Source organism: Delphinapterus leucas, chromosome 6 (genome assembly GCF_059928025.1).
Source record: "Delphinapterus leucas isolate spDelLeu-1000000601 "Yukka" chromosome 6, BTC_Dleu_Yukka2, whole genome shotgun sequence".
Taxonomy (NCBI): domain Eukaryota; kingdom Metazoa; phylum Chordata; class Mammalia; order Artiodactyla; family Monodontidae; genus Delphinapterus; species Delphinapterus leucas.
In genome coordinates, this window is record NC_143134.1 from 8,112,031 (window position 1) to 8,128,028 (window position 15,998).

The following is a 15,998-nucleotide window of genomic DNA, read 5'->3' on the forward strand; positions in this document are numbered from 1 at the left end:
AGGAACACAACACAACCCATTAGCAGAGCGGCTGCCTAAAATCATAATAAGGTCACAGACACCCCCAAACACACCAATGGAGGCAGTCCTGCCCACGAGAAAAACAAGATCCAGCCTCATCCTCCAGAACACAGACACTAGTCCCCTCCACCAGGAAGCCTACACAACCCACCGAACTAACCTTACCACTGGAGTCAGACACCAAAAGCAGCAGAAACCACGAAACTTCAGCCTGCGAAAAGGAGACCCCAAACACGGTAAGTTAAGCAAAATGAGAAGACAGAGAAACACAGCAGATGAAGGAGCAGGATAAAAACCCACCAGACCAAACGAAGAGGAAATAGGAAGTCTACCTGAAAAACAATTCAGAGTAATGATAGTAAACATGATCCAAAATCTTGGAAATAGAATAGACAAAATGCAAGAAACACTTAACAAGGACCTAGAAGAACTAAAGATGAAACAAACAATGATGAACAACACAATAAATGACATTAAAAATTCTCGAGAATGAATCAATAGCAGAACAACTGAGGCAGAAGAACAGATAAGTGACCTGGAAGATAAAAGAGTGGAAATAACTACTGCAGAGCAGAATAAAGAAAAAAGAATGAAAAGAACTGAGGACAGTCTCAGAGACCTCTGGGACAACATTAAACGCACCAACATTCGAATTATGGGGGTCCCAAAGAAGAAGAGAAAAAGAAAGGGACTGAGAAAATATTTGAAGAGATTATAGTTGAAAACTTCCCTAATATGGGAAAGGAAATAGTTAATCAAGTCCAGGAAGCGCAGAGAGTACCATATGGGATAAATCCAAAGAGAAACACTCCAAGACCCATATTAATCAAACTATCAAAAATTAAATACAAAGAAAAAATATTAAAAGCAGCAAGGGAAGAACAACAAATAACATACAAGGGAATCCCCATAAGGTTAACATCTGATCTTTCAGGCGAAACTCTGCAAGCCAGAAGGGAGTGGCAGGACATATTTAAAGTGATGAAAGGGAAAAACTTACAACCAAGATTACTCTACCTAGCAAGGGTATCATTCAGATTCGATGGAAAACTTAAAACCTTTTCAGACTGTAAAAGCTAAGAGAATTCAGCACCACCAAACCAGCTTTACAGCAAATGCTAAAGGAACTTCTCTAGGCAGGAAAAAAAAGAGAAGGAAAAGACCTACAATAACAAACCGAAAACAATTAAGAAAATGGTAATAGGAACATACATATGGATAATTACCTTAAAAGTCAATGGATGAAATGCTCCAACCAAAAGACACAGACTGGCTGAATGGATTCAAAAACAAGAGCCATATATATGCTGTCAACAAGAGACCCACTTCAGACCTAGGGACACATACAGACTGAAAGTGAGGGGACGGAATAAGATATTTTATGCAAATGGAAATCAAAATAAAACTGGAGTAGCAATTCCCATATCAGACAGAATAGTCTTTAAAGAATATTACAAGAGACAAGGAAGGACACTACATAATGATCAAGAGATCAACCCAGGAAGAAGATATAATAATTGTAAATATTTATGCACCAGCATAGGAGCACCTCAATACATAAGGCAAATGCTAACAGCCATAAAAGGAGAAATCGACAGTAACACAATCATAGTAGAGGACTTTAACACCCCACGTCTACCAGTGGACAGATCATCCAAAATGAAAATAAATAAGGAAACACAAGCTTTAAATGATACATTAAAAAAGATGGACTTAATTGATATTTATAGGACATTCCATCGAAAAACAATAGAATACACTTTCTTCCCAAGTGCTCATGGAACATTCTCCAGGATGGATATCTTGGGTCACAAATCAATCCTTGGTAAATTTAAGAAAATTGAAATCGTATCAAGGATCTTTTCTGACCACAACGCTACGAGATTAGATATTAATTAGAGGAAAAAAATCTGTAAAAAATACAAATACATGGAGGGTAAACAATACACTACTTAATAACCAAGAGATCACTGAAGAAATCAAAGAGGAAATCAAAAAATACCTAGAAACAAATGACAAGGAAAACATAATGACCCAAAACCTATGAGATGCAGCAAAAGCAGGTCTAAGAGGGAAGTGTACAGCAATACAACCCTACCTCAAGAAACAAGAAAAATCTCAAATAAACAACCTAACCTTACACCTAAAGCAATTAGAGAAAGAAGAACAAAAGAACCCCAAAGTTAGCAGGAGAGAAATCATAAAGATCAGATCAGAAATAAATGAAAAAGAAATGGAGGAAAAAATAGCAAAGATCAATAAAACTAAAAGCTGGTTATTTGAGAAGATAAACAATATTGATAAACCATTAGCCAGACTCATCAACAAAAGAAAGGAGAAGACTCAAACCAACAGAATTAGATATGAAAAAGGAGAAGTAACAACTGACACTGCAGAAATACAAAGGATCATGAGAGATTACTACAAGTGACTATATGCCAATAAAATGGACAACCTGGAAGAAATGGACAAATTCTTAAAAAAGCACAACCTTCGGAGACTGAACAAGGAAGAAATAAAAAATATAAACAGGTCAGTCACAAGCACTGAAATTGAAACTGTGATGAAAAATCTTCCAACAAACAAAGCCCAGGACCAGATGGCTTCACAGGTGAATTCTATCAAACATTTAGAGAAGAGCTAACACCTATTCTTCTCAAACTCTTGCATAATATAGCAGAGGAAGGAACATTCCCAATCTCATTCTATGAGGCCACCATCACCCTGATACCAAAACCAGACAAAAATGTCACAAAGAAAGAAAGCTACAGGCCAATATCGCTGATGAACACAGATGCAAAATTCCTCAAGAAAATACTAGCAAACAGAATCCAACAGCACATTAAAAGGATCATACACCATGATCAAGTGGGGTTTATCCCAGGAATGCAAGGATTCTTCAATATATGCAAATTGATCAATGTGATAAGCAATTTTAACAAACTGAAGGAGAAAAACCATATGATCATCTCAATAGATGCAGGAAAAGCTTTTGACAAAATTCAACACCCATTTATGATAAAAACCCTCCAGAAAGTAGGCATAGAGGGAACTTGCCTCAACATAATAAAGGCCATATATGACAAACCCACAGGCAACATCGTTCTCAATGGCAAAAAGCTGAAACCATTTCCACTAAGATCAGGAACAACACAAGTCTGCCCACTCTCACCACTCTTATTCAACATACTTTTGCAAGTTTTAGCCACAGCAATCAGAGAAGAAAAGGAAATAAAAGGAATCCAAATCGGAAAAAAAGAAGTAAAGCTGTCACTGTTTGCAGATGACACAAAACTATACATAGAGAATCCTAAAGACGCTACCAGAAAACTACTAGAGCTAATCAATGAGTTTGGTAAAGTAGCAGGATACAAAATTAATGCACAGAAATCTCTTGCATTCCTATACACTAATGACAAAAAATCTGAAAGAGAAAGTAAGGAAACACCCACATTTGCCATTGCAACAAAAAGAATGAAATACCTAGGAATAAACCTACCTAAGGAGACAAAAGACCTGTATGCAGAAAATTATAAGACACTGATGAAAGAAATTAAACAGGTTACAAACAGATGGAGAGATATACCATGTTCTTGGATTGGAAAAATCAACATTGTGAAAATGACTATACTACAGAAAGCAATCTACAGATTCAATGCAATCCCTATCAAACTACCAATGGCATTTTTCACAGAACCAGAACAAAACATTGCACAGTTTGTATTGAAATACAAAAGAGCCCGAATAGCCAAAGCAATCGAGAAAGAAAAACGGAGCTGGAGGAATCAGGCTCCCTGACTTCAGACTATGCTACAAAGCTACAGTAATCAAGACAGTATGGTACTGGCACAAAAACAGAAATATAAATCAATGGAACAGGAGCAAAAGCTTAGAGATAGGGCTTCCCTGGTGGTGCAGTGGTTGAGAGTCCGCCTGCCGATGCAGGGGACACGGGTTCGTGCCCCAGTCCGGGAAGATCCCACATGCCACGGCCCGTGAGCCATGGCTGCTGAGTCTGCGCGTCCGGAGCCTGTGCTCCACAATGGGAGAGGCCACAACAGTGAGAGGCCCACGTACCGCAAAAAAAAAAAAAAAAAAAAAGCCCAGAGATAAACCCATGCACATATGGTCACCTTATGTTTGATAAAGGATTCAAGCATATACAATGGAGAAAAGACAGCCTCTTCAATAAGTGGTGCTGGGAAAACTGGACAGCTACATGTAAGAAGAATGAAATTAGAACGCTTGCTAACACCATACACAAAAATAAAGTCAAAATGGATTAAAGACCTAAATGTAAGGCCAGAAACTATAAAACTCTTAGAGGAAAACATAGGCAGAACACTCTATGACATCAATCACAGCAAGATCCTTTTTGACCCACCTCCTAGAGAAATGGAAATAAAAACAAAAATAAACAAATGGGACCTAATGAAACTTAAAAGCTTTTGCACACCAAAGGAAACCATAAAGAAGACGAAAAGACAACCCTCAGAATGGGAGAAAATATTTGCAAATGAAGAAACTGACAAAGGATTAATCTCCAAAGCATACAAGCAACTCATACAGCTCAATATCAAAAAAACAAACAGCCCAATCCAAAAATGGGCAGAAGACCTAAATAGACATTTCTCCAAAGAAGATATACAGATTGCCAACAAACACATGAAAGCATGCTCAACATCACTAATCATTACCTCAAAACTACAATGAGGTATCTCCTCACACCAGTCAGAATGTCCATCATCAAAAAATCTACAAACAATAAATGGTGGAGAGGGTGTGGAGAAAAGGGAACCCCCTTGCACTGTTGGTGGGAATGTAAATTGATACGGTCACTATGGAGAACACTATGGAGGTTCCTTAAAACACTCAAAATAGAACGACCATACCACCCAGTGATCCCACTACTGGACATACACCTGAGAAAACCATAATTCAAAAAGAGTCATGTACTGCAATGCTCATTGCAGCACTATGTACAATAGCCAAGACATGAAGCAACCTAAGTGTCCATCGACAGATGAATGGATAAACAAGATGTGGCACATATATACAATGGAATATTACTCAGCCATAAAAAGAAACGGAATTGAGTTATTTGTAGAAAGGTGGATGGACCTAGGGTCTGTCATACAGAGTGAAGTAAGTCAGAATGAGAAAAACAAATACCGTATGCTAACACATATATATGGAATCTAAAAAAAAAAAAAGTGGTTCTGAAGAACCTAGGGGCAGGACAGGAATAAAGATGCAGACGTAGAGAATGGACTTGAGGACACGGGGATGGGGAAGGGTAAGCTGGTACAAAGTGAGAGAGTGGCATGGACATATATACACTGCCAAATGTAAAATAGATAGCTAGTGGGAAGCAGCCGCATAGCACAGGGAGGTCAGCTTGGTGCTTTGTGACCACCTGGAGGGGTGGGATAGGGAGGGTGGGAGGGAGACGCAAGAGGGAGAGGATATGGGGATATATGTATACGTATAGCTGATTCACTTTGTTCCAAAGCAGAAACTAACACAACATTGTAAAGCAGTTATACTCCAATAAACATGTTTAAAAAAAAAAAAAAAGATGCTAAAGGAGCAAAACACACACACAAAAATTAAAATTATTATCTCAAATGTTACTTAACAAGTAAAGACCAATATAAATGGCATGAATGAACTTCAAAAGTTTTATCTCTAATAAAATATTGATCATGGGACTGTAACATGTAATATCAGGTATAGAATGTTTAAGACAATAACGGCTTATAGTAAATCCACTTCACATCCACTAAGCTGTTTTCCTATGTATATCCATGATTCATATTTGTCAGGAAAAAGGCAAAAACAAATTCTCTGCATTAAGGACCCACGATAGTAGTTGTTAAATTACAAGATTCAGATGGCTATAAAATACGATAAATGTTGACGATGATGCTTATGAAACAGTCTTTGTCTCAAAGAAACACCTGGCCCCAGCATTTCTTCTTTCAACTATGGCTGTGAAGAACTGAAACTAGCAGCCATGGAGATTGTTTTGAAAGGCATAAACAATATCTCAAATATAAAAATGCCATGTAAACCATAATATATAACCTGTACAAGTCAATTTATATGCTGTAACCTGTGTCCGGTTAAATGTACTTCATTACTTTATTACACATCAAACCAATAAAAATATAGATTTAAGAACTCTAATTGAAAGAAAGTTTAACTTATAAAATTCTTCAGCAGGAAATTTTATATACACACAGGCACACATATACATACACATACACACGCTCTACATGGGGTAGACACCTTTATTTAAGAAGGTTAGTATTAATTGATTTACCAGTTTCATTTTGACCAAACTAATTTATCACTTACTATGTTACTACTGATCAGTTGTTGGCTCCAAATTAAAAAAGAGATGTAAAACACACATCTTAGGCAGAATAATTCACAGGAGGCATCACTGTAGTTTTCTTATATGTAGAAATAATCATCCAGCTGTTACTATTGAAATAACAGAAATCTACAGAAAGACCTTACTTGCTATAATAATTGAGGCTAAAGGAAAAAAAATTCACTTACAGTATAATTATAAAAGTTCAGTATATGTATAGAAGTAAATTTAATTGTGTATTCAATGACTTAACATTCACCGCAAAATATTTTAATAGAGGAAACAAATGTAAAAGTATAAATAAATTTTCATCACCTACCTCTCTTCATATTCCTGCTTGAGCCCGCGGTCGTATCTGAAGGACACGGGCAACGCCCTCCACACTTGACTGAGATCTGTTTTCCTAAGATGCATGCCTGGTATTCTAGTTTGCACTGTATAAAAAGAGAAAAAATAGTAATTCAAGTACATTTAGTTATATCAACCGGAAGTCAAGAACATGACAAAAGGGCACCTGCAGTTCTATGACACCCGCTATAGACAGGTGAACGGGACAGAGCAGAGCGTGTTACACCTGAATCCGCATCCCGTGATGCCACTCCCAGTGCGGTGTCTGGGCCAGCACTGAAAAGTTCTCAGCCTCAAGTCCTAATATGAATAATGGGGAAGATAATACCTAATCTAGTGGAATCTAAAAGAGTGATACAAATGAACTTATTTACAAAACAGAAATAGAGCCACAGACTTAAAAAACAAACTTTTGGTTACCAAAGGGGAAAGGCAGGGGAGGGATAAATTAGGAGTTTGGGATTGACATATACACACTACTTTATATAAATTAGATAATCCACAAGGACCTACTGTACAGCACAGGGAACTCTACTCAATATTGTATTATAACCTATGTGGGAACAGAATTTGAAAAAGAATACACATATGCATAACTGATACACTTTGCTGTACACCTGAAACTAACACAACATTGTAAATCAACTACACTTCAGTAAAAAATCTAATCCACAGAATTTTAAGAATCAAATGCTAGTAGCTACCATGAATCAGGCTCTCAGCAAATGTGAATAAAAGCTGAATGAAATTAAAGGCAAACGATCGACACTGTTATGGCACATTAGGACATTTTTTTAAGTTTATTTTTGTTTTAATTTTCTTTGTAAACATTGCTCTTTATAAAATTTAAGCCTGAGTAATTTAAATAATCCTTAAGATAATATTTTATAACTGTATATTTGACATGATTTTAAAAACTGCAAACCTACTCCATCATTTAAGAGGCAATAATTATCTTCCGCCTCTAAAAAATATAGATCTTGCTAATTCTGAAGTAATGTGATTTCTTTCCTGGCTGGGTCCATAATTTACTCAGTGCAAATGATTTTAAAATTAAATAGGGCAGACTTTCTGGCTCCAACCGACAAATGTACCAGTGACTAATTTAATTCAGCTTCAGCTGATATCAGGAAGCATGGAATATACCCAATGACTAATCAGATTACTCACATATATGTAACATTTTTTTCCTTGCCGAATAACTCTCTAATGGACAGGCAAAATTCGTAACTAGGCCTGTTACAAAAGATAAAAAATTATTATATTTGAAATATATTTGTAGTGGCTTAGTGGGCCTTTTTGGAGGAATAAACTCTTTCAAAGGTATCATTAATTTTCATTAATCAATCTTTCAAGAATCCAAGAAAAATGACCTTGTCACATAAAATCGCAATGAATTTTAAATGTAATTAAAAATGCCCAATAGTAATCAAATGTAGAAATAAAGAGATTATGAGTTTTTTAATAAAAGACAATTTATATGAAACCTTGAGACTTCAAATTTAATATTATTTACTGTAACTACTTTTAATTTAATATTTCAGAAACCTGGATTGGTCATAAGATAATGACACAATTTAAGAAAAGTTCAAGAGCAATTGTAAGTGGCGTATGAAGAGACAAAGCCAAAAGTCAATATTAATTACAGCTAATGTGGAATTTTGAAATTTGAAAATGTTAGGTCCTTTCAAAGATGTTATGCCATACTCATTTACATTTTAAATGTAGTTTATTTTAGCAGTGATTTTTTTAATAAAAAAGGAATGTCTGAAAAATACCTGAATAAACAACAAAAATAGCACAATCTTTATAAAAAGTTGATTTAATTTTCATCAAAAAAGTTTGACCTCTTAGCTAATTTTCTTGGATATGTTACAATTTAAAAATTTCACAGCTGTCTTTAAAACTTGCATGATATGATGAAGTTGTAGCTTTGTAAAGAATTCTTTATAAAGAATTACTTCGTAAATGAAACAATTTCTCTTTCAGAATGATTCTATGGAACACTTCTTTTCTGTATGCATGTCTGTAAAGAGCAACAGAATCAGATGTCTAGCAAATACACCCTATGTGTATAGTTATATGAATCTAGCTTCCTGTCATCAGAAAACCATTTATTTTTTTAACTCATGAATTGATTTTGAAAAAAATCTTCATGAAGAATTTTATTCAAAGAATATAAAGATATTAAAAGTACTATTTAAAAATATTTTTTAGCTACACCCACTGATTACATTTCTAATTAATAATGTTCAATTTACTTAATTATCACAAAGCTGAAATATTTATAACAGTATAAGTGAACTAAAATATCACATAAAAGGCATGCTCATTAGTCTGTAATTAACCCAAAATGCAAATACTGTCGAGGAAGACATGATTAATGCATTCCTGATTACCTAAGACCTTTAGTCTTGAGAACACTTGAGTTACCAGTGATCCTGAGGACTCAGCCTGCAGGATGGGTTTTCTAATGTCAAAACTGACAACTGTCGGGGAAAATAAGTTATTTGTTTAAAAACAGGGTCAAAGAAGAAGATGTGATCTTTCCACCCGCAGAAAAGGACTCTGGCCAGGAGACCCTGGGATTGGCCACTGATAAGGTTTGCAAGATGACGTAACCCCCATGGTCAGGGACATGGCTTAGACCAGAGGTTCTTGTCCAGGGGCTGACTCTGCTCCCTGGGGACATCTGGGGACAGTTTTGTGACCATGGGGCGGGGAGCGGGGGGGATACTGCTGAATTACTAGCTAGAGGCCAGAAGCGCTACTGAACATCTCGCAGCACACTGGTCAGCCCCTCCAGATTAAAGCGCTACCCGGCCTCGCATGTCAGTAGAGCCAAAGCTGAGGAGCCCTGTTAGGGGTGCTGGTCTTCCAAAAGACATCAGATGGATTAACTAAACTCTCAACGCCTCATCCACACTTCCTTAGGGTGTTTTTTCTTGAGCATTCACTAAAGTAACACATACAAAATAAAAACAATGGTATAAACAAACTACCAGCTACAAGTACTTTATTTTTTAAATTTTATTTTTAGTAAATTTATTTATTTTATTTATTTACGTTCGGCTGTGTTGGGTCTTTGTTGCTGTGTGTGAGCTTTTCTCTAGTTACGGCGAGCAGGGGCTACTCTGTTGTGGTGCACAGGCTTCTCACTGCGGTGGCTTCTCTTGTTGCGGAGCATGGGCTCTAGGCGCGTGGGCTTCAGTAGGTGCGGCTCGCGGGCTTCAGTAGTTGCGGCACGCGGGCTTCAGTAGTTGTGGCACACGGGCTCAGTAGTTGTGGCACGCGGGCTCTAGAGCACAGGCTCAGTAGTTGTGGCGCACGGACTTAGCTGCTCTGCAGCATGTGGGATCTTCTCAGAACAGAGCTTGAACCTCTGTCCCCTGCATTGGCAGGTGGATTCTTAACCACTGCGCCATCAGGGAAGCCCTACAAGTACTTTAATTTCTCAGAAAACCCAGAAAATACAACGTATTTTGTAAGACAAAGACAACAACAACAACAACAGACAACAACATACAGTTTATCAACAGCAACATTCATGGCATCCCTGAGTGTGAGGCTCTGGGATTTGATGCATTACTGATCATTGAGTAAGACAGGCATACTTTTAAAAATAAATTTTACAAGTCAAACTTAGCTTCTGCATCTGATCAGAAATATCAATACATGGCTCAAATGGGATTCAAGCACTCTTTTATAGTGTTTCTAATGTAGAACAAGAATGTAATTATCAGTAGGTACAACAGCAACTATGTTCTATGTGGTATTGTAGTGATAAACACATTTCTTCAAGTGAAAATAAACTGAGGAACACGGGATGCTACGCATCACTTTTTAGCCTCCGTTTTACCTGGGCTGGACTGGCTAACACACCACATCATCCCTCTTTAATACCTTAGAGGCCCAGTATCTCAGACACGCCCTGCGCTTTCACAGGTGGCTTTCCTCACGTCAGCATGCCACCCCCTTACCGAGCACAGCCTCCACCTGGGTTTCCTGGTCCCTGCTCTGTGTGGCCCAGCCCAGCCCAAGGCAGCCTAGGAGGGGGTAAAACCCTGACCCTTTCCTTCAGCTGGGATTTACCATCTGCGCGCACACCCTCATTTCTCTTTTTGGAACACCCTACGTTTCGTTAAGGAGCAACACCCTGCTGATTCGGTCACCTTACTTCTCTTTCCACTACAGAATGCTCCATCACACACCTCACATGGGGACTCAGGTGACCTGTCGCCCTCCCACATTCGTAACTGGACCTGGGGGGGGTGGGGGCAGGTCCCCTGGGGGCTCATGGCAGGTGTGGGCACAGACATGAGGGTCCTGCACCCGAGCAGTCTCCGGGGCTCCCCGACAGCCATGTCAGTCCCCTTCTTCCAGACACTTGGCTTGCCCTCCACCAGGCCTCCAGTCAGCATCTTGAGACCGGGCTTCGGAAAGGACCAGCGGAATGTGGGCAGACCGAGGTGAGGTCACAGGAGGGTAGGAAAGATGCTTCAACCCGAGTTCATACATTTACAAGCCTTGTCCTGTCCTGTAGACATGAACAGGAGAATACTGCTGCTCCGGCGGGCGACTCAATCACCTGACAAGGAGAACTGCCGAAAAGAATGAGGCAAGAAGAGCATCCTTAACCCTCACCTCACCACACACATTCTCTTACATCTAGTGTAGTCTCTGGACCAGTATGTCTCCAATTCTGCAAACAGGAATGAGTATTACAGATGTTCTTCCTTCCAAAATTAAACACCTCACCGCAGAAACCTGCCTTGTTTGGCACACAGAGCTTACAGCATCCCGCAGGGCAGCATCAGAACACGCCAAAGAGAAAACGGTGGGCGTGGAGTGCGGACTCAGAACTGGTTTGGGGCTGGTTTTCCTTTGCTCAATCTTTGTTCCCAGGTGTCCCTGGGGTTTCAACACTGCATTCTGCCTTCAACTCAATTTAATCCAGAGTAATCCTACAATGTCAGGATGCGTAATGACCCTCACCTCAGGCAAGGCTGCTAGTGTATGTATAAAGAAAACCCGCTTTTCATACACTGAATCATTTAGTGGAGCTGCAGGACCATCTAGTCACGGTCTCCTAGTCCACGATTTCTGTGCATAAGGAAGAGCTCATGTATGGATTTTCCTCTTTGTTAGGCCGCTGTTGTAAACAGTTATTCTAGACTTCGAAATCTGGTAATAGGGCTTCCCCAGTGGCGCAGAGGCTGAGAGTCCGCCTGCCGATGCAGGGGACGCGGGTTCGTGCCCCGGTCCGGGAAGATCCCACATGCCGCGGAGCGGCTGGGCCCGTGAGCCATGGCCGCTGAGCCTGCGCGTCCGGAGCCTGTGCTCCACAACGGGAGAGGCCACAGCAGTGAGAGGCCCACGTACCGCAAAAAAAAAAAAAAAAAAAAATCTGGTAATAAATTTAAAAGATTTTAAGGGTCAAAGGGATAATATGTTTATTTTACCATCATTTCATGCTTACATGTTTCATTGAATTTTATCATTAAACCAAAATTCTTACTTAAATTACTCCAGATGAAAGTTTCTTTCAAGTATCAGTAATAGTTTCAATTAAAATAAGACCTATAAAAACATTTTGTTTGATGGCTGATACAATACATACATGAAATTAATAAAATTATTTTAAATGACTATTGATTTGTATTTCCTTTATTTACCTTCAGATATATAACATGAACTTTGTAAGATAACAACTCAGAATTTTCCAGAGGTGCAGGAGTGGTTAAAAATACTTAAGAAATGGATGAACACAGAAGGTTGTGACAGCAAGCACTCCTAAAAATGAGGATGACATTTGAGGAGACATTATCTTTACAGATATAAATGACAGTGAATTTTTAAAAAAAGAATGGGAGTAGGAAACAAGAGGTGTATTTTAAAAAACATACAAGGAGAAGAAAGAATCAGGACAGAAGGTTAAATTTAGGTAAAAAGAGAAAAGCCTCTGAAGACCTCAAAGCAGCAGAAGGCACCAACGATAATACAAACATGGAAACACTGACGTGTGATAGTTTGTGCACACGTTTTAATGTCTGTGGGGCTTACATACTGAACTTCTCATTTTAACTGTTTTCTAATAAATAGAAAGCACGAGGAAATTCCTTGTTTATCATGCTTAAGAAATACCAAGCGCCTGTTAAAAAGTATGTACTACTCTTAAAGCTAAGACATGCACCGAAGGGTCAGCTGTCCTATACAGTTTGATGCACTGGTAGCAAAGATGCCCTTTGGGATGAACGGAAAGAGAAAGAGGGGAAGAGGGGTGCCATCAGCTTTGACACAAAGATACCAGGACACAAGACTTGGTTTTCCCGCTGTGTCAAGTGTCCCCTTGAGTAAAGGGGAGGGGGTAACTGAGGAACTAGCGCCTCCAGAGCAAGGGTGCCCTCTGTCCACTGACCTCAAGAGGGCACCTGCAACCAAGACCGTGATGGGAGAGAAGATCCTCCGCTTCCCAGGAAGGACGGACGGCATGCTATGGGGTGGTCAAAACACAGGATGAAGGACGAGTTACTACAGGGAAGGTGAATGTAAAAAGGACAAACGCCAGAGTCAGGTGAAGCAGAGTGGCAGCAAACTAGACGGCCTTTCTGAGGCGGACAGTGCATCCAATATGAAGAATAAACTACCATCCTGCTGGAACATCTACTCACACGGATATACATCTGGGACCAATTCACATGCATCCTTGTGTACAAAACTACTCAAATGAGTTCACACTCATCCCTCTGATTCCGATCCAACGCCCAGGATCCCTTCAGGCCTATTTTCCGCGTTTGTCAGCACTTGGTTCAACAAGGAGAAATGTGGATTCAGTCACATGCTCGACCTACTTTCATAATTATTCCACAGCACCACTCACGGTCCTCTCCTCAGCATGGAAGGTCCCGGAGCAGCCGCACTGGACGCCCAAGCTCTCAGGCACAGGCAGGCACCCCTCCGGGACCGAGGTACCGGTTCAACCCACCTCTTGCAGTGGGTCCCACGGAGCGCGAGGCCCAGGGAGGGACCTAACTTTCTTTCCTGTAGCTCCATCAGTTTCTAAGAGAGGAGCGCTGAGATCTCAGGATGTGTTAAGAGAGATGCGATAGTTTCTCCCTGTAGAAACTGCTTTATGTATCTGGCAACTAACTATATACACGTAAGACTGGAATTCTTCGATTTTCCAGGTGAATTAACATATTAATCATTATGCAGTAATCCTTTTCATCTTCTACGGCTTTTATCTGAAGATCTAATTTGTCTGACTATTCCGCAGTATTGGGAGTCGAGTCCCCAGGAATCTCCTATGTTTCTACACATCTTAGAGCAGAGGCACTGAGTGCCTTTTGCTTTGTGGAATCTCTTAAATTTGTCTGAACATCGAGAGTCCTTGCCGGAGAGAGATGACGTGTCCTCTGCAGAGAAGGCATATTTGTTTGCTTCTCAGTAAAACAGACGTAACTCCCCCCAGGGGGCAGAGGGTGGGCAGGCCTGTCTGCAGCCCACGGTCACCCATGGTGTTTCCTGTGCTGTGACACAAACCCCGTGTGTGTGGAGCACACAACTGGGTCACTCCGCACGGCCCTTGGGCCTTGTGGGGGAGAGAGAATGGACGCCAGCACGAAGACCGAGCTGTTAGTGTCGTGAGTAACAAGTGACCCAAGAGGCCCGTGTCTTCTGCACCGCGTGTGAAACAGGGTAAAAATCCCAGACCCGCACAGTTCTCCACAGTTTTTTGCGGCAGCAAAGTCGCTTTCTGGAGAAGAGAGGACTCCGGGCCCCGAGCCCAGGTCAGAAGAGGAGGAGATACCCGGGGCAAACGCCCTCAGGCCAGTCACAAGCCAAAGCCGGCGACAGGCTCACCCACTGGCCCCCGGTTCCCGAACCCCTGGGCCTGGGCGCAAGGCGCGGCACCGAGTGAAGCCGGCCACACGGGCCCTGCTTACGGCTCCCGAGCGCCGGGCGGGACGCGGAAGGCCGTGCCGCTGAGCACGAGGCCAGCTTTCCAGGTCCCGAACGAGGCGGAAGGCCACGCACACGCACCCTCCTCCGGCCGAGGGCTGCGGCCCTCGAGGAGCCGTGCAAGTGTGGCCGCGACGGACGTGCCGGGCCTGCTGGGGAGGGGCAGTTGGATTCAGCCGAGGGCCCGGGAAGGGCAGGCAAGCCCGCTGCCCTTTCGGGGACCCCTTCTGGACCGGCTGGCGCCCACGCCCCGCGCTGCCTGAGCCGGAGCGGCGTGCCCTCGGGGGGGAGCGCCCGGGCGCCGCCGCTGAAGCTCTAGCGCTGACCCCTTCTGCCCCCCCCTGCCCGGCATCTTCGGCGTCCACAGGGGGCCCTGTGCGAAGGAGAGTCAAGCCTCGCTCTGCACGGAAGGGATGGCCGATCCACTCCGGACAAATTTCAGGGGCCTGTTCACTACAGCTCCTTAAACGACGTGGGTAGTTTCGCACGGTCAGCGTCTCCCACGCGTAAGGAACGGTTACCCCTTAGGTCGCCACCCCCAAAGTAGCCCCGGCCCCGGACTGTTCCCTTAGGGCCTTGGGGGAAGAATGACGGTGCTCTACGTGGTCCTTTCATCAGCTCAGCTGACAGGCTGACCGGAAGCCGTCCAGCAAGCTGTGTCCACGCCCCACTGCATCCCCGATGGACCCTTCTGGGGCCTAATCTCTCCTGACCCGCTTTCAGGTGACAATGTTGCTACTGCAGTTGCATCAGCTGACCGTGGACGCAGTGTTGAGACATATCTGCGTTATGAGTTTGACGTACTGGACTATTTGTCGTTTGACCTCAGGGCAACTTTTATCACAAAATCTACTCATTCACAGGCTGACAGGCACAGGTGACTGTGTTGCATGGACAGTCCTTGCCCCTCACCGTCCACAAACTACTGATCTTGGTAGGCAATGGCTGGTCTCTTCAAAATCCTGCTCAAAAGGGTTTCTGACTGGACCTGCCTCACTGACTAAGGCAGTGTGGTCACAATTCCACTGCTTCCAGAAAGGGAACATAACCACTCAGCTGGCTCCTGGGTAACGGAAGCACGAGAGAGACTATATGGACTTATTTAAACCTTCAGGATCTTTACTTTCTTTCCTAATTGATGTTGCAGGCTGGTCCGACGCTGGACCTCTGCGTCACGGCCTGTCCACAGGGGACCTTGGGCATTAAACTCAATTCTGGTTCCAGTCCCTGGATTCCCTTGTTGGATGGAGGTGGTCCTGGACATTTGTCCATGCAGGTCACAGGCAGG

The 15,998-nt window shown here is 41.9% G+C and overlaps 1 protein-coding gene across 5 annotated transcripts in view; it reads right to left on the bottom strand.

The window, feature by feature from the left end:
* Positions 1–15,998, bottom strand: part of SPOCK3 (SPARC (osteonectin), cwcv and kazal like domains proteoglycan 3) — a 424,772-nt gene that overhangs the window by 154,101 nt on the left and 254,673 nt on the right. For all 5 annotated transcript variants that reach the window (XM_089912672.1, XM_089912671.1, XM_089912669.1 and 2 more), the window contains one exon: positions 6,720–6,834. In XM_089912672.1, the coding sequence (XP_089768798.1) occupies positions 6,720–6,834 (115 nt within the window). The remainder of the gene's footprint in view (positions 1–6,719; positions 6,835–15,998) is intronic.